Genomic DNA, 25,027 nt, shown 5'->3' with positions numbered 1-25,027 from the left:
CAAAGCAAACTTTTACCAACACTGACTTAGTGTTTGGCAGCACATGCAGTTAGAATGGAGGCTCACTGTGGGTTCTGTCCCACAATTCTTTACTAAAGTGACTTCGACTTCTTCCTCAGTGTTTCTGCACAGTCAGATACCTTAGGAGTCCTGCTTTGAATTCTACATTTATAGGACCCCCCAAATGGATGCGTCAAAAGATACTCAGGTCCAACAAAGCAAGAGCACTGGAAATAACTGTGAGCTAAAGGTGGGCTTCTAAGAAGGGACCCCCCAATCTCTTGGTATTGGTGCTATCCACAACCTCAGGTGGTGGTCCCCTTCTCTGGAGTGTGAGCAGGACCTAGTGACTTGCTTCTAACCAGCAGAATGTAGCAAAGGTGATGTGGGATGTCACTGTCAGCATTAGGTTACAGAAGTTTGTGACTGTGTCTCGCTGGCAGACTCCCTCTAACGCCTTGTTAGCTTGCACGCTTTGATAAAGGAGTTGCCAAGTTGGAGAGGCCCAGGCAGCCGCACACTGAGGATGACCTCCAGCCAACAGCCAGTGAGGTACTGAGGCTGCTGGTCCAATAGCCCTCAAGGCATGGAATCCTGCCAACCAGGTGAGCTGGGAGGCAAATCCTTCCCCCATCAGCCTTGAGACAAGACCCCAGCCCCCGCCTGCACCAGAGCTCAGCCCATGAGAGACCCTGAGCAGAGAATCCAGCTGCATTGAGCCCAGGTTCCTGACCAGAGAAACTGCGAGATCATTAGTATGTGTCATTGTAAGTAGTCACATTTTGGGATAATTTCTTACAGAGCAATAAGTAGCTGATACTAATGGTTGGACTCTAAAAACCATCCAAAATGTGCTGTCCACCCATCTTTCTAGCCCTACTCACAGTGGCAGCCACCTTGCCTGTAATGTCTGTATTTATTCATTTAAAAAAATTGTTTTTTATTTATTTTACTTATTGGCTGCGTTGGGTCTTCGTTGCTGTGTGTGGGCTTTCTCTAGTTACAGTGAGCCCGGGCTACTCTCCACTGAGGTGCGTGGGCTTCTCATTGCAGTGACTTCTCTTGCTGAGGATCACAGGCTCTAGACGCTCAGGTCTGTATTTGTGGCACTTGGGCTCAGTAGCTGTAGCTCACGGGCTCTAGAGTGCAGGCTCAGTAGTTGTGGCCCACGGGCTTAGTTTCTCTGCGGCATGTGGGATCTTCCCTGACCAGGGATTGAACTTGTGTCCCCTGCATTGGCAGGCAGATTCTTATCCACTGCACCACCAGGGAAGTCCAAGTCTGTATTTATTCTCAGAGCCTCTTCCTCCACACTTGCTGAGCTCTTCTGCTCACATCCCCTTCCTCTCTCACCACCTCTACCCACATCCCTCATGTGTTCCCTGGGTCTGTCTCTGCCTCCTTTTGAATGTAAACCTATTTAGCTCCCCTAGGCCACTCCCAATTTTTCACCCCACATGGGCCTTGGGGCGGAGCAGATAAAACACAAGTTTCCTGGTGAGCAAGGAAAGGAGCGGTCACAACACTTATACATCCCTGTTCCTGATTCTCCCAGCCACACCAATTTTCTCACGAAGCCCCGATACTAGTAATGGGAATATTGAGAAAAGCGCTAACGTTGACGTTCCTCAAGCACCTGCCAAGCCTGCTGTGGGAGCATCCTCTTTAATCCGGTCACAGCTAATCTATGGGGCAGGGAGACACGTTTTTAGAGAGCAAGGAACTGAGACCCAAAGGGGAGAAGTAAGCTGCTAGTCCATGGTGAAGCCCAGCCCCACGCTTGGATTTTCCTGACTCCCAAACCCAGGCTTTTGTTTTGTTTTGTTTTATTTTCTGTATCTCTACAGTCTTCATTTTCCTCCAAGTTTGACTGTATTAATAATGGATGTCTCTTGGTGTGTTTATTTGAATTCCTCTTGACATCGTATTTTTCATTATTGAAGAAACGCACATCTTTCATTTTTGCCTGAACGTTTGACTCTCTGGCCTGTGTTATAACACTCGTGCTTCCTGATGCATTGGGCAATCCTATGAATTTTTTAGAAGTAGAATAACAGAGTGCACATGAAATCCTCCTCATTGGATGTCACATACACATTATGGGGCATGCTTGGTGTCGTTTTACTGGCGGATTCTTACTTGGGGAGGTCTCCTCGGTGGGGTCAGTCCACATCCAGGGTTATCATTTTTCTGACTCCATTTGCCCGCTCCTCAGTGAGAATTCCACTCATGTAGAGAAATACACTCAGGTATAGTTAAAGGTAAAGCAGGAAGATGACACTTGAGACTCACGCTTGTCAGCGTTATGCTGCACTGCCCTCCAAGTGGGTGGACCGTCAGTGCCAAATGCCTCATTGCTGATCCAGAAGAGAGACATAACATCCAAGACATAACTTTGGTGAGGCTTTGACACCATAAGAATTACGCGTCATGCTTATATCATGTTATGTTGTGTCGTGTTATGGTGTGAATACACCATGTGTTCCAAGATGTATGTGAAACTCCAGCCCCTAATTGTTGGGGTTAATGGGAATAAGTCCATCACCTTTAACTTTTGGAGCTTGGCAAACCACCTATAAACTCACTTTTCCTTGAAAAAGTAGGGCTTTCTTATCCATTTTCAAGAGACGGAAGCTGTAGATGTCCCCTGGCTACCTGTGCAGTCAGGTGACTGGGAGCAAACGTGCAGCAAAGCTGCATGACGGATGCGTCCAGCTGCTCTTCGGCCCCAGAAACCTTTCTTCAGAGGGAATCTGCTAGGACCCTGGAGATGTAAATCTGATGAAGCAGCATTGCTCCCATTGATGTGGGGAGGGGTCCCTGAGCCCCTCACAGCCGCAAAGCCCTAAGCGCCCCCCCTTTGAAACCACTGCTCTAGACTTGGCTTTTTAAATAACTACTCTAGCGTCTCGGAGCCCTGAAAACTTATGCAGTATCACCAGCCAGGCTCCCCTCTGGGGCGGCCTTGGCATTTCTTCCCTCGAGTATGAGTCAGACAGTCCAGTTAAGACCAAGGGCCTGTGGCCGGTAGGGCTTCAGTTTCACATCTGGAAATGATTTCAAAGACTATGATACGAGGGAAAAAAATCCCCCAATTGTTATCAGCACTCATTATGTTATTATTGACTCTCTTTTCCTTTTGTCTTCAATTTATTGTTTATCCTCAACTGATCATTTTAGTGCTGATATCTTCACTGTTCCCGCCTACCCTACAAAGTCCTACTCCATGCTCTGCTATTACCATAATTATTATATTATTATATTTGCTCTGTAGTTTTCTCTCTCCCTCTCTGCTAGTTTTCTTCCTCCAAGATTTGAACATGATCCCACGTCTTGGGAGGAAACAAGTTGGCCAGCAATCTTCCCCTTCCCTCTAGCTACCCACCCGCCATGTGCTCTTGCGGATGGAGAGATCTGCCCTGGTGGTCCTCAGTCTCACCCCCACTTACTAAAACATTATCACTAAGGTCACTGGTCATCCTTGCCTTGCCCAACCTCTAGACACTTTTCCTGTTTATTAACTATATTTTCCAGATTACATAAGCAGTATATTTAATTTTGGCAAACATCAAAAGGGAAAGAATAAAATTAAAATCCCTCAGTCCCATCCCCACATGTAGCAATGGAAAACACCTTGGTGTATTTACTTCCAAGTGCCTTATACACACATTATATGCAATGCATTTACATCCCCTGCTTCCATAGCTGCCATTCCTGAAGGTGTGTAATATGTCAGCTGCTGAAACACCTGAATAGGGAAGCCGAGAGGGTTAAAAACCCACTCAAGGTCACAGGGTGAGTGGTTGAACCCAAGCTGACTGTCTCTGAAGCCAGAGTTCCTGACCACTGTGATTTCTTGCTTCCTGCTTTTCTTCTACTCACAAAAAATCATATGAATTTCTCTATGTCCTTGAAATATATGCCCTTCATGGTACCATGTTCTTACTTCTTCTGAGTGTAATGTTCTCCTATTAATGGAAATTTAGGTCATTTCTATTTTTTCCTATAAAATTAATATCTTTGGGGTATACCCTTTAATGTGTTTCTAATGATTTCTTTTATCTAGAATTCTCCAAAGCCAATTCATTGGGTCAACAAGGATAATACTTAAATGTCTTTCTACAATGTTGCCACATTGTTACTGAGTCCAAGCTCTCTCTGCTCACTGCCTGACAGGCCAATAAATCAGAGGCAAGGTGTTAAGGCCAGGAATAGAAATTTATTTGGAAAGCTAGCAGACTGAGAAGATGACAGACTAGTGTCCCCGAAAAACTGTCTCCTTGGGGTGTGGATGCCAGCTTCTTTTACAGCACAGAGATGGGGTGGAGATGAGGAAGTAAAGTAAAAAGGCCATACATTTTGCAAATATCCCCTAGATGGCCAGCCTTGGGGAAGGGATGTATTAATTTCTTCTTTCTTGCAGTCATCCACAGGTGAACAGGGTCGGATGCTTCCCTGAACAAAGGCATTTTTTTTTTTTTAAGAAAAAACATGTTTTCATTAAAAAAATTTTTTTTAAAGAACTTTTATTGGGATATAATTAACATATAGTAAACTGCATATATTTAAAGTGTACCCTTTGATATTTTTTTGTTATTAGTAATGTATATATGGCAATCCCAATCTCCCAATTCATCCCATCCCAACACCCCCAACAACGTCAACACTCCCCTTCTCCCTGCTTTCCCCCACCTTGGTGTCCATATGTTTTGAACAAAGGCATTTTGGTTTACTATTCAGGCAGGGGGCAGGGCTCCCCCAGGCCGGCCATTATGTATAGACAGTAACCTTTTAGTGAACTAAAGCAACGGCAAGCAAAGGTTAAAGTAAAAGAAACAGATCCAACAGGTAGTCAGATTTGGCTCTTTCCTGTTACAACCTTGCTTTGCAGGCAGGACAGTGATTCTTACTACCCCCCCCCCCCCCCAGCCCACCCCCATCACATGAGAGTGTCTGTGCCACTAAGCTCTCCCCGACATCAAACGCTGTCATCTGAAATAGCTCCCCTGGTGTTTCATCATTGTCGGACTTTTATTGTTTTTATTACTAGGAAGCCTTAGCATGTTTTTGTGTTTATTAGTGACTTGTGCTCCCTTGTTTGGTGGCTTTGAATTCTTTTGCCCATTTCTTTCTTACTGGGTTTTGTATTGTTTGACCCAGTGGTGTGAGTGTGGTTTTATGACTTTCCCTTAGTGTGTGATGTGTGGACGGGTTTCTCCCTGGTGTGACTTTCACTTCCTCCTCCTCCTGGTTTCCAGTTCACCTCCTTTTAGGGGCAGGCCAAGCTCGAGGTTCCCAGGGGTCCCCTGTGGACCCTCTCCTCTCCTTTCCTCTCCTCTCCTCTCCAGAACTCCCTGGAAGCCCTTGGTCCTTGCCCCTAAGTCTCTTCTCCTAATACCCCTTTCACACCCAACCCTTAACTCCTGAATGTGTTTAGGAGATTGATAAACGGTATACCTGGAATACCTGGTATGTGAAACGGTGTGAAGATCGCCCTGGCTCATAATTAGTCAACTTGAATATCAACTGGCCTCAGAAAACCAGTTAGAAACTAACACCGAATAAAGGCATTTGAAAGATAAGAACAGGGCTGCTTCCTGCACGTCTTACACAGCTTTCCCATTTTTTATTTGACTGAAATGTGATTAAAAAGCAAAAATACCCTTTTTCCATTGCAATGAAATAAGCAGTTTTTTGCAAGCGAGCAGATGAAATCATTTCCTGACCGTTGGTGCCCTACTTAGAAGCCACTTGCTGTATGGGGATCCTCGTAAATACCTTGCAGGATTGATTTGCGGTTTTACAATAATGTATGTAAAGTACCAATTAATACTCTGAGCCTCTCTGTGAAATGCCTGGGGAGAGAAGTAAAAGAAGTGCTTGTTGTTTTAAACAGCCTGGCCTGAGGGTTCTGAGCCGGCTTTACAAAAGCATCCGGTCTCTGTGGCGTGGGAGGATTCTGAGGCTGGGACAGGCAATCTGGGACCAAGGAGCCAGGCTTGAGGGCTCAGGAGCTGTGTGGCTGAGCAGGGGTCTCAGGCCTTTCCATGTGCAGGGGGTATGGGAGATGAGGAGGATTTTTGAGGGTGGGAGGGAGTGTTATATAATCACTTAAATTATTCACTCAATCAGTATTGGGACATTTCTACTCTGTGCTCTGTGCCCGGCTCTGGGAATACAGTGCTGAACAGATAGATCTGGTGTTTGACTTAAGCAGGCAGACAGGGGCCAAACAGATCATGTAATAAATCAGGATACTCACGGCTTGGTGGAGAGGACATGGTGCTTCTAGAACAGGCCACCGGGCACCTGCGCCAGCCTGGATGTCATAGGCACCTCCCTGAAGAGATGGTGCATACGGTCCGGAGGATGAACAGGAGATGAGCAGCTGGGGAGGGTTTGGAGAAGAGGGTTCCAGACAGATAGTGGGACCCAGATGGGAAAGGCAGGGCCCAGTGAGGAGCCTGGCCCACAAGGAGAGGGAGGTGGGTGCCGTCAGGCTGGGGAAGCGAGCAGGGCACAGGTGGTAACTGCTGGCCATCGGAAGGGCTGGAGAGGGGCAAGGGGGCTGGGACTGCCACTTGGGCATGGTGATGACGGAGGGGAGGATGGTGGGGGGAGAGGTCACAGGCAGCTGGCGGAGCTCTGTCCCAGGAGGTGACACAGGGAGGTGGGGTGCAAGAGAAGGATGATGCTTTGGTTCTAGAAACATCGTGTCTGCTGTGTCTGCCGGCTCACTTGGGGCTGTGGAGTAGCTGTTGGTGGATACGGGTCTGAGATAGTGTTTGGGAGACAAGAGGAATAGGGGGCTCCTGCAGGTGGGATGGGAGGGTCTGAGCCCTAGAAGAGCAGGGGGCAGCCCGGAGGCATCTCCATGGCAACTGAAGCTTCTGTGATGCCTGGGCTAATGGCCTGCTCCCGAGGCTGGGAGGGAATTGCCAGATGTCCCTGGGACCCAAGTGCTGGCTCCAAGTCTCGGGGTAACCTGGAGCACACTGGCCCTCGGGCCCTACTGCCCTTGTTAGTCAAGGTCCTTCTCCCACTTCACTTGACTGGATTAGGGCAGGAGTCCTCTCCGCCGCCCACCATCAAGTCCTCTAGCTGATACAAGACACTGGTAATAGTTCTGTAAGTTCCTTTACTCCAAACATTCACTTGGAAGGAGCTTTCATACACCTCCTATGTGTGTTGGTCTGTGATGTGGGATCCCACCTCCCACAGGAGGGGGGCACCCAGGTGGGCCCTGCCCAGGCGGGAGTGGCCAGGGAAGGTGTACTGAAGGACTGAACTCAAGCTTGGTCCCGAGGACGAGGAGGAATGAAGCAAGGAGAGCAGAGGCAGGGGGACAATTGCCCCGCGGGGGGTAGGGATGGGGCTGGGGGGTAGCAGATGGCAAGAGGGGAGGGGCGGGGAGGGCACTGCCGTAGAGCTTTAAGTGAAGCCCGTTTACCTTTTGTGACCCCATCTTACACCCCCTCCCCTTTCTCCACAGGAGAACAGATGTCCTTCAAGGGCGCCCGGCTCAGCATGAGGAACAGAAGGAACGGCACGCCGGACAGCACCCGGACCCTGTACTCCAGTGCGTCTCGGAGCACAGACGTGTCCTACAGCGAGAGCGTGAGTCGAGCTCGCCCCCACCAACCTGCTAGTATGTCAGAAAGCATCACTTTGCAATTAGGAGTCTTTGGGGACCAAAATTCCTCCTTTAAAAAGATCATATCTCAACGTATGGTATTTTGTTCTGTGGGTTATTTTTGTCGAATGTAGAGGCATTTTCTTCTCTGTGTTGTTTTTTAAGCGTTCCTATTTTAAAGATTGTGACTGTAACCTTAAGTTGTTAAAGAATGCACTTGTTTTTGGCCTTTTAAAAAAATTATTTTATTGACGTATAGCTGATTGACAATGCTGTGTTAATTTCTGCTGTAGAGCAAAGTGATTCAGTATACATATATGTGTATATATATATACATATATATATTCTTTCTCATATGCTTTTCCATTATGGTTTATTACAGGAGATTGGATATATTTCCCTATGTTACACAATAGGACCTTGTTGTCTATTCTTTCAAGAATGCACTTGTTAACTGACTTTTATCTTAAATACCGCACTGTTATTATTCCTTTTACTATTTCATGCTTGGTGTTCTTGCTTCCAGCCCGGAGGGTTCACCTTGGAAGGGATTCTTGAATCGAAGTCCTTTTTTTCAACTCTATGGCCAGGGGCTCATTCTGGGTCTGCATTTGTTCTTGCTGTAGCTTTTAGCTGTTCTCTTTGGCACCCGTTTCTCCTCGTCCCAAGCCCGTGTGCATGCTGCCCTCAGGATGCAGAGACACACCGAGTTGTTGCTTAGGGATGAGTGGACTCCGGCTGGGGGCCGGCAGAAGGCTCCTCCCTGCGCTGTGCTCCTCTCCCATCTCAGTCCTCCCGGCACCTCCAGTGGTTCCCACAGGCTTTCTGATCACTCTCAGGTCGTCGCGGACACGCTCGTTTGTCAGGAAATAAAGGCAGCGTTCCAGTCTGATACCAAGAGTCCCTCCCTCATCCCCACTGGCGTGTTAAAAGTCTGCTCAGCGGCTAACTCTGGGAAAAGGAAGGAGGCGGGACTGGGCGGGGGCCTCTGGGGTGCCGAGCACGGCCGTGTTTTGATCTGCTGGGCGGGATTCTTGAGGCGCCTGCACGCCTGCCGCTCCCGGCACCCAGGGCCTCCTTAGGCTTTGCACCTGTCGTCACCTGGGCCGTGGCCCGGGGAGAGTTACGCAGTGGGCAGAGAGTGCTGGTGGCCTCTCCAGTGGCCCCTCCTCTGGCCTCCAGCAGTGGGACACCTCTGGGAGGGCAGAGAAGGCCTTTCCAGATCACACTGGGACGCAGGCGTGGGTGCCTCTGGGAGACAAAGGCTGACTCTTTCTTGCCCTACTCCTTTGGACTCTCACAGGATTTCTGGATGGAATTCCTGCTCCCCTCAGAGAGGCCAGAGGCCCTGTGGGTAGAATATCTGAGGCCACCCAAGTACGTCCCAGTTCTGGGGGGGAGGGGGTCCTGTTTGCCCCTGATAATACACACCTTTGCAAAGTACATTTTTCAGAGGGAAATTGTTCTTTTTTTAAAGGCATTTATGTATTTATGTATGTATGTATTTATTTAATTTTTGGCTGTGCCGCATGGCATGCAGGATCTTAGTGCTCTGACCAGGATCTAACCCATTTCCCCCTGCAGTGGAAGCAGAGTCTTAACCACTGGGCTGTCAGGGAAGTCCCCAGAGGGAACTTCTAGCAAGGAGGCAGTTTTTAATCACCACCCCTCCTCCATCATCATCAATTTCATAAGCTTATACATATAAGCTTATACTGTTGTGTTTTTTCTCTTTTTCTTTATTTTTAAAAATTTATTTATTTATTGGATTTATTTTTTTATTGGCTGTGTTGGGTCTTTGTTGCTGTGCACGGGCTTTCTCTAGTTGCTGAGAGTGGGGGCTACTCTTCACTGTGATGCGTGGGGTCCTTGTTGTGGTGGCTTCTCTTGTTGCCAAGCACAGGCTCTAGGCAAGTGGGCTTCAGTAGTTGCAGCACATGGGCTCAGTAGTTGTGGCTCATGGGTTCTAGAGCACAGGCTTAATAGTTGTGGCGCATGGGCTTAGTTGCTCTGCGGCATGTAGTATCTTCCTGGGGCAGGGCTTGAACCCATGTCCCCTGCATTGGCAGGCAGATTCTGAACTGCTGCGCCACCTAGGAAGTCCCTACTGTTGAGTTTTCTTCATCTGTGTTAAGTAGACCTACAATTAGGGAAGAGCTAGAAAATGTTCTGAGGAAGGAAGGGCTTCACAGGTTTTCAAAATTTTTTGCATTCAGGTGAGTGCAGGATTTCTTTTTACTCTCTACATTTTTACTATTTGTGGAAGTGAACATACAAATGTAAACTCCCAGGCGAAGGAAGAATAATAAAACCAACACTCTTGCACCCACCACCAGCAGGTTTCAGGAGTCCCCCACGTGCCTTTCATGTCAAAGGTGACCGCTGTCTTGAATGTTGTGTTCCCTGTTCCTGCGTTTACTTATAAGCTTATGATTTGAATATATGTCTATAAACCACATGTGGTTTTGCTTTGTCTGTTTTGATGTTTGTGGAATTACACACTAAGTATCCTTTTGTAGATTCGTTTCTTGCTCACCATCCTGTGTTCGTGGTCCCTCCACCCGGTCAGGTGTAGTGGCTGCTGATTCACTTCTGCTGCACCGAGCTCCATCGTGTACATTGTTTGTCCAGTCTAAGTGGGGTGAACATTTGAGTTTTGGGTTTTGCTCTTAGGAGCAGGGCTGAACCTTCCTGGATGTGTGATATCCTCCCTGGAGAAAGTTCTTTGGGTTGAGGCTGGTGAGTGAAAGCGAACACCTCTCCCTCTTGGGAACTGGGGTTAAGACACAGGATTTATGAGGAAACTTGGTTCAAAGGGCCAGGAAGAGAGGGCACATGGTCCCCATTCTCTGGTGTCTCAGTCCTGTACATTGGTCGTGGTAGGAGGATGGCAAAGGGGGAGACTGCTGAAGGCACAGTGGACCTTTTTCCAGGACAGAGACTGCCCCCTCTCTTTTTGTGGTGACCTCATTGTGGGGGATGAAGAGTCAGGTCCGGCTTTGGTGCAAAGCCATGAGGCAAACCCACATGACATTGAGAACTGCTGGTGCCTGGTGACCTGAGAGAAGTGGGTTTGGGTGACAACCCCACCTCTATGGGGCAAGACAGCCCCCTGAAGCTGACAGCCCAGTGCCAGGCATCTGAGCTTGCAGGTCATTCACGGGACACAGGGACTATTTCTGGGGGACAGTGGTGGACAGTTTCCCAGGGTGGTCGTGCCAGTTCACTTACCACCCACAGTGGGCCTGAGGCTCCCTGCCTGCCCCTTCACTGGCATTTGGTGCCAATGGCTTCTTAATTTTTCCATCCTGGTGCATGTATAACGGGATGTCACTGTGGCTTCACTGCACCGTTGCCTCGTTACTGGCGTGGTTGAGCTCCTTTGCACACATTTACGGGTTATCTGTGTGACTGCAGATACAAGCCTGCTCAGGCCTTCTGCCTTTTTCCCACAATGTTGTCTGTCTTATTCTTGGAGACTTATAGTCCTGTATGTATTCTATTTACCAGTCCTATGATGATTAATATATATTGCAAATATCTTCTCCCACTTTGAGAAGAGTAAATATTTTCAAAGTGTTTTTCGACTGTTCCCAAATGGTTTGCTTCTGCCAACTAAAGGGAAGATTTTGGTTGTTTGCCAGAATTAGGTCCTGGATATGCCTTAGCACCTTGCCCATGGTGGGACAGGTGCAACTCTGAAAGGAGCATTTAGAATACATCTTCTTTTGAAAAGCAAACAAGAGAGGAATGAGAATCTGCCATAAAACATTATTTATACTAAATATCTACAAATGCTTATATTCCCCTAGTTGCTTTAGAGTCAGAAAAACATACTTTGTATGTATATAATGACATTTGTTGCAAGATAATGCCAAGTAACTTTTAGAAAAATTTGCATTTAGTTGTAAAAATGTAAACGTCTGCCTCTTTTACAAACTCTGTGTACTCTGAAAGCATGAATGGATGCTGGGTGCTATGAATAGGTGGTGAATCCTTAAAACCTCTGAAGTGGGTTTAAGTCATTCATGAAGAGCAGCAGAGGGTGAGAACATATTAGTGATGTGTTGTTCCCATGTTCTTTCTCCAAAGGACTTGGTGAATTTCATTCAAGCAAATTTTAAGAAACGGGAATGTGTCTTCTTTACCAAAGATTCCAAGGCCACGTAAGCAACTATTTTACCTCCATTTTATGCTACCATGTTCAAAAATAAATTATTCACAGATGTAGAGAACAAACATATGGACACCAAGCTGAGAAAGTTGGGGGGAAGTGTTGGGGTGGAATGAATTGGGAGGTTGGGATTGCCATATATACATTACTAACAAGAAAAAAATATATATCAAATTGTACACTTTAAATATATGCAGTTTACTGTATGTCAAAAATAAATAAATAAATAAAATAAATTATTCACAACCACGACAACAAACAAATTGCTCACTAGTTCATTATTGAAGTTTGCATCTTGCAATTCTCAGAAATGGTGTGTGAACAGGAAGAATTTGGCAAGCAGCTTGTCCCTGGAGAGGCACCATTTCATTTCGTATTTTAAGCTTTGGCAGTAGCAGGTAAAGGCTCCAAGACAGGCTGTCACTCTCTTCAGTATTCCCACGAGTCTGGGAGTCCACTGGAGTGGCCGTGGCAATGAGCCTTGTTTCACAGGGGTTGGCAGGCGACACCGCGCACGCGCACGCGTAGCACCCTGACTGGCTCCTCCGTCAGGCGGTTGACCATGGCCCTCCGCATCTGATCGCGTGTGCATCTGCTCTGAGTCTCGTGTCTTTTCGAACACCAGCGCTGAGTCACAAAAGCTCTGCCCACGGGAGGTCCTCAGTGAATGTTATCTAATGGGCCTGTGATAAGTGGATTGACTGATGATGTTTCCCACAGAAGGTACCCTGAGATCTAGTGAAGTGGTTTTAGTCTTCCCTCCCTCTCATTTGTTCCTCTCTGCCCCCTCTCTTTTGCTTACTGGCTATAGGAGAGAGTCTAGCTATTATTTTTTTTCAATTGAAGTATCGTTGATTTATAATGTCATGTTAATTTCTGTTGTATAGCAAAGTGACTCGCTTATACACTCATATACATTCTTTTTTAAAATATTCTTTTCCATTATGGTTTATCATAGGATATACATATATTTTAAGATTTATTTTTTATTTATTTATTTATTTATTTAATTTTTTGGCTGCGTTGGGTCTTCTTTGCTGTGCGAGGGCTTTACTGTCTAGTTGCGGCAAGTGGGGGCTACTCTTCGTTGAGGTGAGTGGGCTTCTTATTGCCATGGCTTCTCTTGTTGCAGAGCACAGGCTCTAGGCGTGTGGGCTTCAGTTGTTGCAGCATGCAGCCCAGTGGTTGTGGCTTGTGGGCTCTAGAGCGCAGGCTCAGTAGTTGTGGCGCTTGGGCTTAGTTGCTCCGAGGCATGTGGGATCTTCCTGACTCAGGGATCGAACCTGTGTCTCCTGCATTGGCAGGCAGATTCTTACCCACTGCACCACCAGGGAAGTCCCATCATAGGATATTGATTATAGTTCCCGGTGCTATGCAGTAGGACCTTGTTGTTTATCCATTCTCTATATGTAATAGTCTAGCTGTTAATTGATTGTTTAGTTGCTGCAGTAGTTTATAATGAAAGCACTGACTCTCTGTTGAACAGAGGCTGTGCACAGAGGATGGCGGTAAGAACAAGAGCAGGAGTCAGAATTAGCTTTGGGTCCAACCTTGGCCTGGCTGCCTGCTCACTGCATGACCTTGAACCAATTATTCTCTTTCCTGAACTGAATCCTCTTATCTTAAAACTCTAGCAAAGTATAGCTCCTGGGATGTGGAAGGATTCAGTGGGATGGTACATAAAATTCCTACCCTAGAAGGTTCTCAATCAATGTGTTTTCTTTCTTTGTATAAATTAGAAAATGAACATCAGAAAAACTGAGATGTCTTTGTCACTGGCATAAACTTAGTCATTGTGAGTCATTTTGACAGAGTGTAAGCTCTGTGAGTCAGCTATTTATTCCCCACATGTTTCCCTGCAAGATTTTGCTGTTGATCTATTTGTTTGACTGAGAGAAAACACAGTTTGGATTCGTTAACTCATTCAACAAATATTTATTGGGCATTGACTATGTCACGGGGACTTTATATAGGTGATTGCTAATTTACAACCGCCCTGCAAGGCAGCCGTTATCATTTGACTGACAAGGCAAATGAGGCCTGGAGGCGCTCAGTATTTTACCCAGGGTCACATGGCCAGCAGGGAATAGATGAAGGATTGAACCCAGTTTTCTGATTCCTCCTCGTGCATTCCTTTTACGCCCAGCTCCTGCCCCTTCTAAGAACGACCCTGCCTCGGGCAGACTGTATTCACCAGCAGCTTGTCGGTTGCAGATATCCAGTCTAATTGGCTTAAGTGAGCAGTGGTAGAAATGGCACCTCATGGCTGGAAAGCACAGCCACATCCAGGGCTCAGTGTCACCAAGACCCTGCCTCTTTCTACCTGTGGTTCTGTCCTTCTCCGAGTAGGCAGGCTCCTCATTAGTGGTGGCAAAATGGACACCGCAACTCTGGCTGACACCTTTTCAGCTTACCAGCGAGGGGAACGAGGGCCTTGTTCCTAGCAATTCCACCCAAAGTCCTGGGCCCACATTCATGGCTCTTAGTGGCTTGGCGTGGGCCAGGCACCCACTCTAATCCCTGGGGCTGGGTGATGGAATATGTGATTGGCCAGCCTTGGGTGTTGCGACAACATGGACCTGGTGTGGAACGGATGATTCCTCAAAGGAAAATCAGGGTGTTCCTACTAGCAGGAGGAGACGTGGATGCAAGGTAGGGAGACCTACAGCTGCCCACCTTATGGTGCTTGACTGCTGCTCTAGTCTGACCCCAGATGAAGGGAGATATGGTGAGCAGCCCCTGCCCTCCACAAGTCCAGCAGAGGACAGGAGCACCTTGGGGTCTTCCAGTGCCCATCTCAGAGGGGACCCAAGGTTATAGACTGGCGTCAAGACTCTGTAAGCTTTTAATGTCTCCTATTTATTAATTTTCATCTCTCCATCGGCAGTGGCGATGCTCTATGTAACCTGAATGACTCATCAAACAAGGGAATCAAGGGAAATGACTAGTAACAGTGATGCTTGTAATTTTGCAGCTACTTGCCACACCAGCTGACATAGGCTGCCCCAATCTCTCCAGAGTTGCCCAGACCACTCATGTTTCTCTACGTTAACCCCTTGCGATGTCTGTTTCTTGACTGGTCAATGGAGAGTGATGCCTCACCATGGCCCCTGTTGCTGGGTCCCCTCTGAGACACTGCTGTCCAGCTTAGAGGCCACCTCCTGGCACTCCTTAGGCTGTAAGTCCCTGGATCTGGGTTTGTTCTCTTCAGTTCTCACTGCCTCGGCCAGGCTGGGTTCTAGGTAGAAACAGGAAGAACATTACTTTTGCTGTAATGGGCTCTGTGCAATGAAACTTTCTACTATGATGGAAATATTCTCTACCTGCATTGTCCCATATGGTAGCCACTAGCTACTTATGGCTAGTGAGCATTTGAAATGTGGCTAGTGCAACCAAGGGATTGAATTTTCAAATTAAATTAAATTAAATTTAAAGTGGGTGAGGGGGTTGGGGTGGGATGAACTGGGAGATTGGGATTGCCATATATACATTACTAATAAGAAAAAAAATCAAATTGCACAGTTTAAATATATGCAGTTTATTGTATGTCAATTGTATCTCAATAAAAGTTCGTAAAGAAAAAAGTATCAATGCCAGAAAAATTAAATTAAATTAAATTAAATTGCCATACATGGCTAGTGGCTACTGTATTGACAGTGTAGCTCCGTAGGATTCAGACTTGTCCTGACGCAGAGAACTAGTGTTCTGACGCTCTCCTGTCTTTTCCATCTCTCCTCTCTGTCACTCCTATGCCTGCCTCCCCCATGCATCTGCACTCCTGATGACTTCCTGGCATTCTTCCCTCCATTTGCAAACCAATTTATGCAGATTTGTGCTTAGAGGGCTACCAGCCCTAAGACCATCAAGATGGACCCAGATAAATGTCAAGGTCACCTGAGACACTTCCCTACCTGGAAGGGAAAAAGCCTCGAGAGTGGAGTCCATCTTTAGTTGTAGCAAAGACAGGTGGGGCAGGGACTTCCCTTCCCAATCCTGCAATGAACTTGGGCTGGTGTGGACAGACCCCAAAGGATAGTGGGATGGTAACAGCCAAAGAGAGAGGGGAGGAGGACCCTGAGATCACTGGGAGCAGCCTCAGCTCAGGAAGTGCCCCAGGGCTTAGTAAGGAAAGACAAAGGCAATTGTAATCAATTCTGGTTGACTTTTTTTTCTTGGCCAAACTGAGTGATGCACCACAGAACTGTTCCAAAAAAGAAGCAAGATTGCTGGTGGAGGAGTGATTTTGGATCCAGGTTCTAGCTCAATTTTTATAGCTCTAGAAAATATTGAATGTTTTGACATATATTTTTGAATACAGATGATTTCCATAGTCTATAGTAATTAAGACTTTCAGTTAGAAGGAACCCAAGCTAGCTTAACATAAATGGGGAGACTTAGGCTAAGGAAAGAGGAATGCCATGCAGAACCTGAGAGAGAAGTGGCTGGGAGTCTAGAACACTTAGGACCATGGCTGGAGCATGTGGAGGTTCAAGAAGTCTTCTCTGTTTGTCTTTTATCCCCACCTCTCCCTGGATTCCTGCTTCCTTCGTTCTCAGTGGAGATACAGTTGTATAGTATTGCCTGGATCTTCCATGTCACGGGGATAAAACACCAAGATGGTTTTTAAACAACCAACTGAGATGATGAAAATAGTCTGAAAATTAGATGTGATGGTGAAATCTCTTTTTGTGTTTATTTAAGCTACTCATGTGTGGTCTATTCTAAGAAATGTGATGAAATATTTAAGTAGGTTTAATGAAAGCTCTTCCTTCCCGTCAATATCCTTCCCTTCAGGGAAAATGTGTGCAAGTGTGGTTATACCCAGAGCCAGCACATAGAAGGCACCCAAATCAACCAAAGTGAGAAATGGAATTACAAGAAACACACCAAGGAGTTTCCCACTGATGCTTTTGGGGATATTCAGTTTGAGACTCTGGGGAAGAAAGGGAAGGTAAGCAATGGTTTTCTACTTGAACTAGCTAATCCATGTGCTAACATGGTGTGGGCTACTTTGAGTTACCTCAAATGGTCTGATAGTATGTATGGAGGCTGGAGAGATGGGTAGTCAATCCCAAAACAATTGCAGAAAAAAATAAATCTTGTAAAAATCAAAAGCAGTGAGTAGATCATGTGCCATGGCAACGCTCCACAGGGGATGGCTGGCTTGTCACCCAGGGTCCCTTCTCCAGACATAGTGCAGGCTCATGTGACAGCCAGGTTGACCCTCACTGCTTCAAAAGGCCTGCCAAATCTGCTTATGAATTGTCTGGTTTGGCATATGACATTCTTGAGAATAAATGTGACCTTGAATAAGGTGACATTTTCCTCTACACAAGCACATTGCAGGCTCTTACAGTGCAAGATTTTACAAAGATGTTCAATGATTGTGTCACATGAAAAGGAAAAAGCACAAAGAGTTGTGAATTAAGTCTTATCTGGAGCAAAATGAGGACTATAGCCTGGGAGACAGCATCTCAGATAGCTCTAAGGAAGAGCTCCAAAGAGGTAGGGGGGAGGTCAGTGTTACATATGAATTTAGTGGAGGGGGTGGGGTACGTGCAGTCAGGCACACATCTTGGCAGAGGCTGGCTGCTCGTCACGAGAAACAGACGTCTCCGTTAATGATTTCAATGCTTGTCTAGATATGAGGAAATGCAAGAATTTGGGATCATAAAGTCTAAAAATATTTAACTATCTGAAGGCCTGTTTGGCCAGTTTTTCCCAGAGAACACGGTGCCTCGCTCTCAATCTCCACCCTGAACTCCTTTCAGGGTGTGCTGAAGGTCAGCGACTACGTGGCTACTGACTTCATGCTCGTAGAGGCAGGCGGCAATGTCCATTTTCAGTTGACAGTTATTAACAGTGTTTCCTTAAAACCTCCTGTGTCTCCCGTCCCAGTGGACATAACCGTCCTCAGGCAGCTGGAAGCTGGGCCTTTCCTCCCCGTATCTCCAGGCTCTGCTTGCAGTCCTGGAAGATGACCCGGCTCTGTCCACTGTGTCTCTTCCCAAGGCCTCTGTTCCAGGATAGGCCACCACGATCTCACCTGCTGCAGCTCTCTCTACTTATTTTGTCCCATGGTCAACACTACTGCTGGAGGACTCCTTAAAATGTAAATCCCATCCAGCTTCTACCTTGCTTGTAACATCTCATAGGTGCTCCACTGCCTTTAGGATGAAGTCCCAAGTTCTCCAGCCGACTAGTGTGTCCCTGCAGGGGCACCCACACCCCCTCCACTCTACTGCCTCCCTTCCACTTCCCCATGGGGCCCCCCCCCCACACCAGCTGTGATGTGCTCCCTTCTCCCCCTCCCAAAGGAGCAGGTAAACTGGGCTAAGCCCTACCATCAGGAGAAAACCTGCGGATCCTGATGCTTCCCCCCTTTCCCACAGTATATCCGACTGTCCTGCGACACGGATGCGGAAACGCTCTATGAGCTGCTGACCCAGCACTGGCACCTGAAGACACCCAACCTGGTCATTTCTGTGACCGGCGGCGCCAAAAATTTCGCCCTGAAGCCGCGCATGCGTAAGATCTTCAGCCGCCTGATCTACATCGCGCAGTCCAAAGGTGCGCTGGTCCCCGCTGTGGCCAAGGGACCATCTGGGACCGGTGGGGACACTGCGCCCCCGGGTTATTCCATCCAGGCTGCGCAACGTCTTCGGAGATGACACACAATACTCCTTTGCAACTCATAAACAGACTCCAGATGCTCTAGAACTGTATGATTAATCATGATCTTAATGAAAAACAAGATCCTTAAATAAAGGGACAGATCTGGAGCTCTGGCAGATGGTGGGGGTGGGGTGGGGGGAGGATGGGGACACAGTAGCTCTTTAAAATCAGCGTTAAGGAGCTTCCTTGTGGTAATTTTATGTTTTTGTTAATCTTCTAAAGTTTTCATTTTGTCATTTTTACGTATAAACTTTTACTCAGTATTCTGGCGCATCAAAAAAGAAAGTTTAATGTTTGCTCTTTGATTTGGGGATCAATGGTGCTTTGAAAATTGTGACAGTTCCTGGCAGATTGTAAGCACCACGTGAGTGTCTGATGGAGATCAAAACAAATAACCCGTGGCTTTATTATTTGAAATATTCTGCTTAATTTTTTTCTTTTTAACTTTTTATTATGAAAAATTTCAAACCTACCTAAGAGTTGTAAGAATAATACAATGGATATCTGTACACCATTCACTTAGATTCACCATTTGTTAACATTTCCCCATATTTGTCTTATCTCTCTCTCTAAATGTCCACATATTATGATTAAAAAAATCATTTGAGGGACTTCCCTGGTGGTCCAGTGGTTAGGACTCCGCGATTCCACTGTAGGGAGCACAGGTTCCAACCATGGTGAGGAACTAAGATCCCCTAAGCCGTGGGCATGGCCAAAAAAAAAAAAAAATCATTTGAGAGTAAATTTTAGGTATCGTAACCCTGAGCCCTTAAGTACGTTAGCATGTATTTCTGAAGAACAGGGGTGTTCTCTTCACATAACCTGGTATAACTTTCAAACCTAGAAAGTTAACATTGACCAATACAGTTATCTAACAAAAAGTCCATGTTTTAATTTTGCTAATTATCCCAACAATGTCCCAGAGTGAAAAAGAAAATTTTTTTTCTCCATCTGGATTCCAATCCATTTAACTTTTCATATCATAAAAAACTAAAAAGTTTTCTTTCCTCTTGAACTGCTCTTTAGCAGCCTTTCAGGACAATTTTTGAAGAGTATAGGCAAATTGTTTTTGTAGCCTTCCTCCCATCTGAGTTTGACTAATGGTTCCTCAAGATTAGATTCCATTTATCAAAGTCTCACATTTATTTTATTAGTTTATCTAAGGCTAACATTGTAAAAAACTTCATTAAGAATATTAATTGACAGAACTAAAGTAGCATGTCTTGTTTTAGATATGTTTTGCCTTATTGTCAAGAAGAAACCTGTAGTTCCCCTCCATCATTCATTTATTCATAATTTTCTGACCAACCAAAGGGGACCACATAGTAGGTACTTTGTTATGAAACCCAGCAACTCAGCTTCCTGACTCCTAAATCTGAACACATCCTTTATTCATTCAACAAATACTTCTTTTTCTTTTTTTTTTAAAGCAAATTTTATTTATTTACTTTTGGCTCCATCAGATCTTTGTTGCTATGCATGGGCTTTCTCTAGTTGTGGCAAGTCGGGGCTACTCTTTGTTGCGATGCGCACGATTCTCATTACGGTGGCTTCTCTTCTTGTGGAGCACAGGCTCTAGGCATGCGGGCTTCAGTAGTTGTGGTGCTCGGGCTCAGTAGTTGTGGCTCTCGGGCTTTAGAGCATGGGCTCAGCAGTTGTGGCCCACGGGCTTAGCTGCTCTGTGGCATGAGGGATCTTCCTGGACCAGGGCTTGGGCGGATTCTTAACCACTGTGCAACCAGGGAAGTCCAACAAATACTCTTTAAACACCTAATATGTGTCAGGAATTGTTTTAGGTGCTGGGAACAGAGTAGAACAAAGCAGACAAAAGTCCCTGGGCTGGGACCTCTACTTAGGTGGAATAAGGGGCCAGAGCTGGGAGGGTAATTGTCTCCTTGTTCTCTGCGTTGGCCACATGGAGAGCTACTTCGCCTCCATTGCCTCATTTGAAACAGGGATGTTGACAACTGAAATCTGTCTTCAGGAAGGAGACTGGGTGCCAAGGGGTCTGGAATTCACATCTTGTGAGAACTGGTTGAAGGAATTGGGTCTGAAACTTCTAAGGACTACATCCCATTTATCTTAAGATATTGGAAGGACTTTTATGTGGGAGGTGACTAAATGAGTTCCTCATTGGGAAGACAGTAGCAAAATGAGAGAATGGAGACAAATATGAACAAAAGGACTTTCTAACAGCTGGGGGAGAAGGCTGCCTCAGAACTCCTGAGGCTTCTGTTACCAGAGCTAATCAGGGGAGGCTGGTGACCAAGCCTCAGGTTGGATTCCTACCTGGGTTGCATATTAGACCAGGGGTGTTTCCAACTTTGGATTCTATTATTAGGTGAAATAATATTTTGTAGGTATTTTATTCACTGCAATTTTGAAAACAAAAACAAAAACAAAACTGTGCAAAACCCTTGACATGGCAAAGATCATCAAATAAAAACCTTAAAATACCAGTGTACAAAATTGTGTAACTAAAGTTAAATTGTAGGCACCAGGGTCACACCAGGAAGATCACTCAGATTCCTGAGTGGGGTCTAGGAGCAGAGTACCCTGCTTTCCATGACAACATCACTTAACTTGCTCAAAGGCTTAGGGCAGGCATTTATTAGCCATAAAAGGATTTACCCGAGAGGCTGGTTAAAGAGGCAGGTTCCCTGGCCCCACCTCCCAGAGAGTCTGATGATGTGGGTCTAGAGTGGGGTCCAGAATCCATATATATTTTTTTAAACCAGCATCTCTTAGAAACTCAGAGATCCTCTTCTCCTTCCTTTCCATCTAGTCGTAGGTCAAGCCCAGTCCAAAGTGTGGCCAGCAGTGCTGCGTCCTGGTGCTCACAGGTGGGGCTTCTTTAAGGGTCGAGGATAGGATGGGATGCTTACTCACAGCCAGCTGAGTGTTTGTTCTTCTCCCTTGTGGACAGGGGCCTGGATTCTCACTGGGGGCACCCACTATGGGCTGATGAAGTACATCGGGGAGGTGGTGAGAGACAACACCATCAGCAGGAACTCAGAGGAGAACATCGTGGCCATCGGCATCGCCGCTTGGGGCATGGTCTCCAACAGGGACACCCTCATCAGGAATTGTGATGTCGAGGTACAGGCGGGACACGAGGAGGTCTGCAGGGTCACGGGGGAGAAAGACTACGGCCCGGGGCTCTGGCCTGAACACTGGGGCTCTGGGATGGCGTCAGCTATTAAGGAAGTTGGCCTTACAAGGTTCCTTTGGAACCTCAGGAATTAAAAAAAAGGATGACGTAATCAAAGAAGTCCTAGGAAGGAGTTACCGATAGATGTGATTTGCTCATTAAAATTTTTTCCCAGCAAATCCTGTTAGAGTCAGTTCTTCAGTTTTTTATTCTCTGGTATCGTGTTAGGACAAAGTATCTATTTAGTTGCCTCTTTTCAGGTCCCGTAACTACATGCTCCTCAAGGGCTAAGACTCCATCTTATTCATTTTCTAATCCCTAGACCCTGGCATAGGTCTTGGCATATGACCGATTCCAGACAAATATGTGTGTGTGTGTATCAGTGTCTACCTCCACCTTATTCATACACACCCACAAATATATGTGTCTAGATACACACACACACACATACACATACTCTCCTGAATGCTATCAGTTTCAATGAATTTATACAAAAGGGCACAAGGCGATGGAGCAAGAACTGGATTGGGATCTGATTTTTACACTGCCACTGGTCATTTATGTGACAATAAGCAAGTGATCCAGCCATTTTGAGACTTCATTTCTTCATATTTAAAATGATGGTCTGGGACTTCCCTGGTGTTGCAGTGCTTAAGACTCCTCACTCCCAATGCAGGGGGCCCGGGTTCCATCCCTGGTCAGGGAACTAGATCCCACATGCCTGACGCAACTGAGGGTTTGTATACCACATCTAAGGAGCCTGCGAGCCACAACTAAGGAGTCTGCCTGCTGCAACTAAGACCTGGCACAACCAAATAAATAAATAAATAAAAATAAAAATAAAATAAAATGTTAAAAATATTAAAATGATGGCCTGTACTGTAAGATCTCTAAGACCCTTCTGCACTTAGGAATCTGGGAAGAGCATCAATATCGTTGAACCCAAAGGGTTAGCCTTAATATGAACCTATAAAAATGTCATCACGCATTTTGGGCAACAAATGAATCTCAAAGGCAAGTTTCTCTGTGCTTTTCAGGGATATTTTTCAGCTCAGTACATTATGGATGACTTCAAGAGAGACCCTCTGTACATCCTGGACAACAATCATACCCACCTGCTGCTTGTGGACAACGGCTGCCATGGGCACCCCACAGTTGAGGCAAAGCTCCGGAATCAGCTGGAGAAGTACATCTCCGAGCGCACTATTCAAGGTCAGTGTTTAGGAGGTGGGACATTAGACAAACATACTAACAAGAGCAGCAGTAGCAGCACCAACAGTAGCCCCCCATTACTGAGTAAAGCTTGGTGAACCCACCCAGTTAGATGTTCTACTGCCAAAGAAGAGCTGTTATATCTCTTCTTTAATATATCAGAGATGCTTCTGCTGAGGTTACTGTGATACGTGCCCTGCAACGTGCTGGAACATTGGCAAGTGTTGCCTTGTCCCACTCTGGTTTGTCCCACCCAGTATAGAAACCCGCTGTCCATTCTGCTCGACAACATTTAAGAACAAGTAAAATCTACAATGGCAAATTTGCACTGACGAAGCCATGCTATTAGCTAGGACAGAAGTGATAAAAACCGACCCACTAGCGTAACAGTTGGGTGGTTTACTTTTTTGGATACTGGCTACTTCTATATACTAGAACCACCTGAAACATTGGTTTCAAGCGGAGAATGAAGCAGTTGAGTGAAAGCCTTTGTTTGCTGTGGCAAGTGATAAATACTCACTCTCTTCCTATAGTTGAGAAGTTGGTATTGAGAGGTGTCCTGTTGTGGAACCAGATTACCTCGTAATCTAGTGGCAGACCCCATAATAGCGCCTTGTTGGAGATAATCTCAACCTTTTTCCTTTCTCAATGGGACGTATACGGGGGAAGACATTTATTTATGCCATACTCTCTCTTGAATGAACACACAGTTATGCAAATTTTTCATCCACTCAAGAAAGCAGAGGATTATGCAAATAAGTGCAATTATTGTAAGGATAAACTTGAACCTGGTCTAATGTGTATTAGCAAATTCAATCATTCACAGACTTCAGCATTTTAAATATCAGTAACAAATTGCAGCGTAACCCGTGTCATGCCCTTACTGGTTTGGAGCACAGAGATGCATCCACTGTGGTCCACTGACAGTCAAGTCTGTGAGGTCTGAAGCCATCACCCCACACCCTGGGCTCATGGGGCAGAAGCTTCTGATCTACCACTTCCTTGAGGCAGGTGAGTATTTCTGATGAGCCCAAAATAAATTTCGTGTTTTTTATTTTACAGATTCCAACTACGGTGGCAAGATCCCCATTGTGTGTTTTGCCCAAGGAGGTGGGAAAGAAACTTTGAAAGTGAGTCTTGGTTCAGTTTTCTAGAAGATTGGTCAACAAGCTTACTCAACAAATTTGTATTTTCAGGGCTTTGGGGTTCACCTCATCTCACCTGACTAATCTCTTTTCTACAGCAAGTAGGTAGCATTTTTCCAATCACAAAGCATTGCCCTAACAGGCTTACTTTGTTTCCTCAGCTGAGATTTAGGAAGAGACTTTGTAACAACACGAATAGTCTGGGTACATACTGTTGTCTTGTCATCAGCCTACCAAAGAGAAGGCTTGACATGAACTCACAAAACTTAGGGATCATAACCAGCACATATGTTGGAAAACCATGGACACCCCGTGATCATACACACTTAGAGTTACACAGAATTTCTGGCAGAATTATTTGGAATCATAATCTCATGCTTCTCATTGTTTATTCTTTTCTATAACAACGATCCTTTCACTCATTCATTCATTCATCAGCAGGTGTTTATTAAGTACCTTCTATGAGATCATTATTAAATAAAAACCTTATTTACTTTATAAATAAAAAAAGATTATTAAATAAAAATCTTTCGGGGAAAGACTTTTCAGAGAAAAATAGAGATTTTTTTTCAGTGTGAAATAATATGGAAATGCTTGAAGAAGAAGCAGTCACATTAAAAGGAAGAGAGATGGAGAAAAAGTAATTGATGATGGTTACATTTATTATCTCTCAGATTTTAGATTTAGAATTAAGGTTTCCAGCGAGCTGTTGCAGGCCTAGGGCATAGCATTTCCCTTAAAGTCTGTTCATTCACAACCCACAGAGCCCACAGGAGAGAGGAGGGAGGGAGGAGAAACTGCCCACCGAGCTCTTCATTCTCTCATCCTTTGCTCACTCTCTTATCATCCCCACTCTTGCCCCAGCACGGCCTTGACACCCACATTTAATGCAGGTAGTGAGGTAAAGATAGATCCCAGCCTGCTCTGTGAATGAGCCCTCTGCCCGCTCTGATGAAGTTCTTTATGGGCAGTGTCTTCTCTCAGGAAGACATCACTCCTGGCTAAAGGAAGGGGCTTCACAGTTTCTTCTGTACCCA

At 45.7% G+C, this 25,027-nt stretch overlaps 1 protein-coding gene across 1 annotated transcript in view; it reads left to right on the top strand.

Moving 5' to 3' along the window:
- Window positions 1-7,500: 7,500 nt before the first annotated feature.
- The window catches only part of TRPM8 (transient receptor potential cation channel subfamily M member 8), a 71,294-nt gene continuing 53,767 nt past the window's right edge, over window positions 7,501-25,027 (top strand). Inside the window, exons 1-7 of the mRNA XM_057745186.1 lie at window positions 7,501-7,617; window positions 11,726-11,799; window positions 16,602-16,758; window positions 18,200-18,377; window positions 21,409-21,581; window positions 22,671-22,845; window positions 23,908-23,975. Of these exons, the coding sequence (XP_057601169.1) occupies window positions 7,501-7,617; window positions 11,726-11,799; window positions 16,602-16,758; window positions 18,200-18,377; window positions 21,409-21,581; window positions 22,671-22,845; window positions 23,908-23,975 (942 nt within the window). The remainder of the gene's footprint in view (window positions 7,618-11,725; window positions 11,800-16,601; window positions 16,759-18,199; window positions 18,378-21,408; window positions 21,582-22,670; window positions 22,846-23,907; window positions 23,976-25,027) is intronic.

Source organism: Hippopotamus amphibius, chromosome 8, assembly GCF_030028045.1.
Source record: "Hippopotamus amphibius kiboko isolate mHipAmp2 chromosome 8, mHipAmp2.hap2, whole genome shotgun sequence".
Lineage (NCBI taxonomy): Eukaryota > Metazoa > Chordata > Mammalia > Artiodactyla > Hippopotamidae > Hippopotamus > Hippopotamus amphibius.
This window is presented reverse-complemented; position numbering and strand designations above follow the sequence as displayed.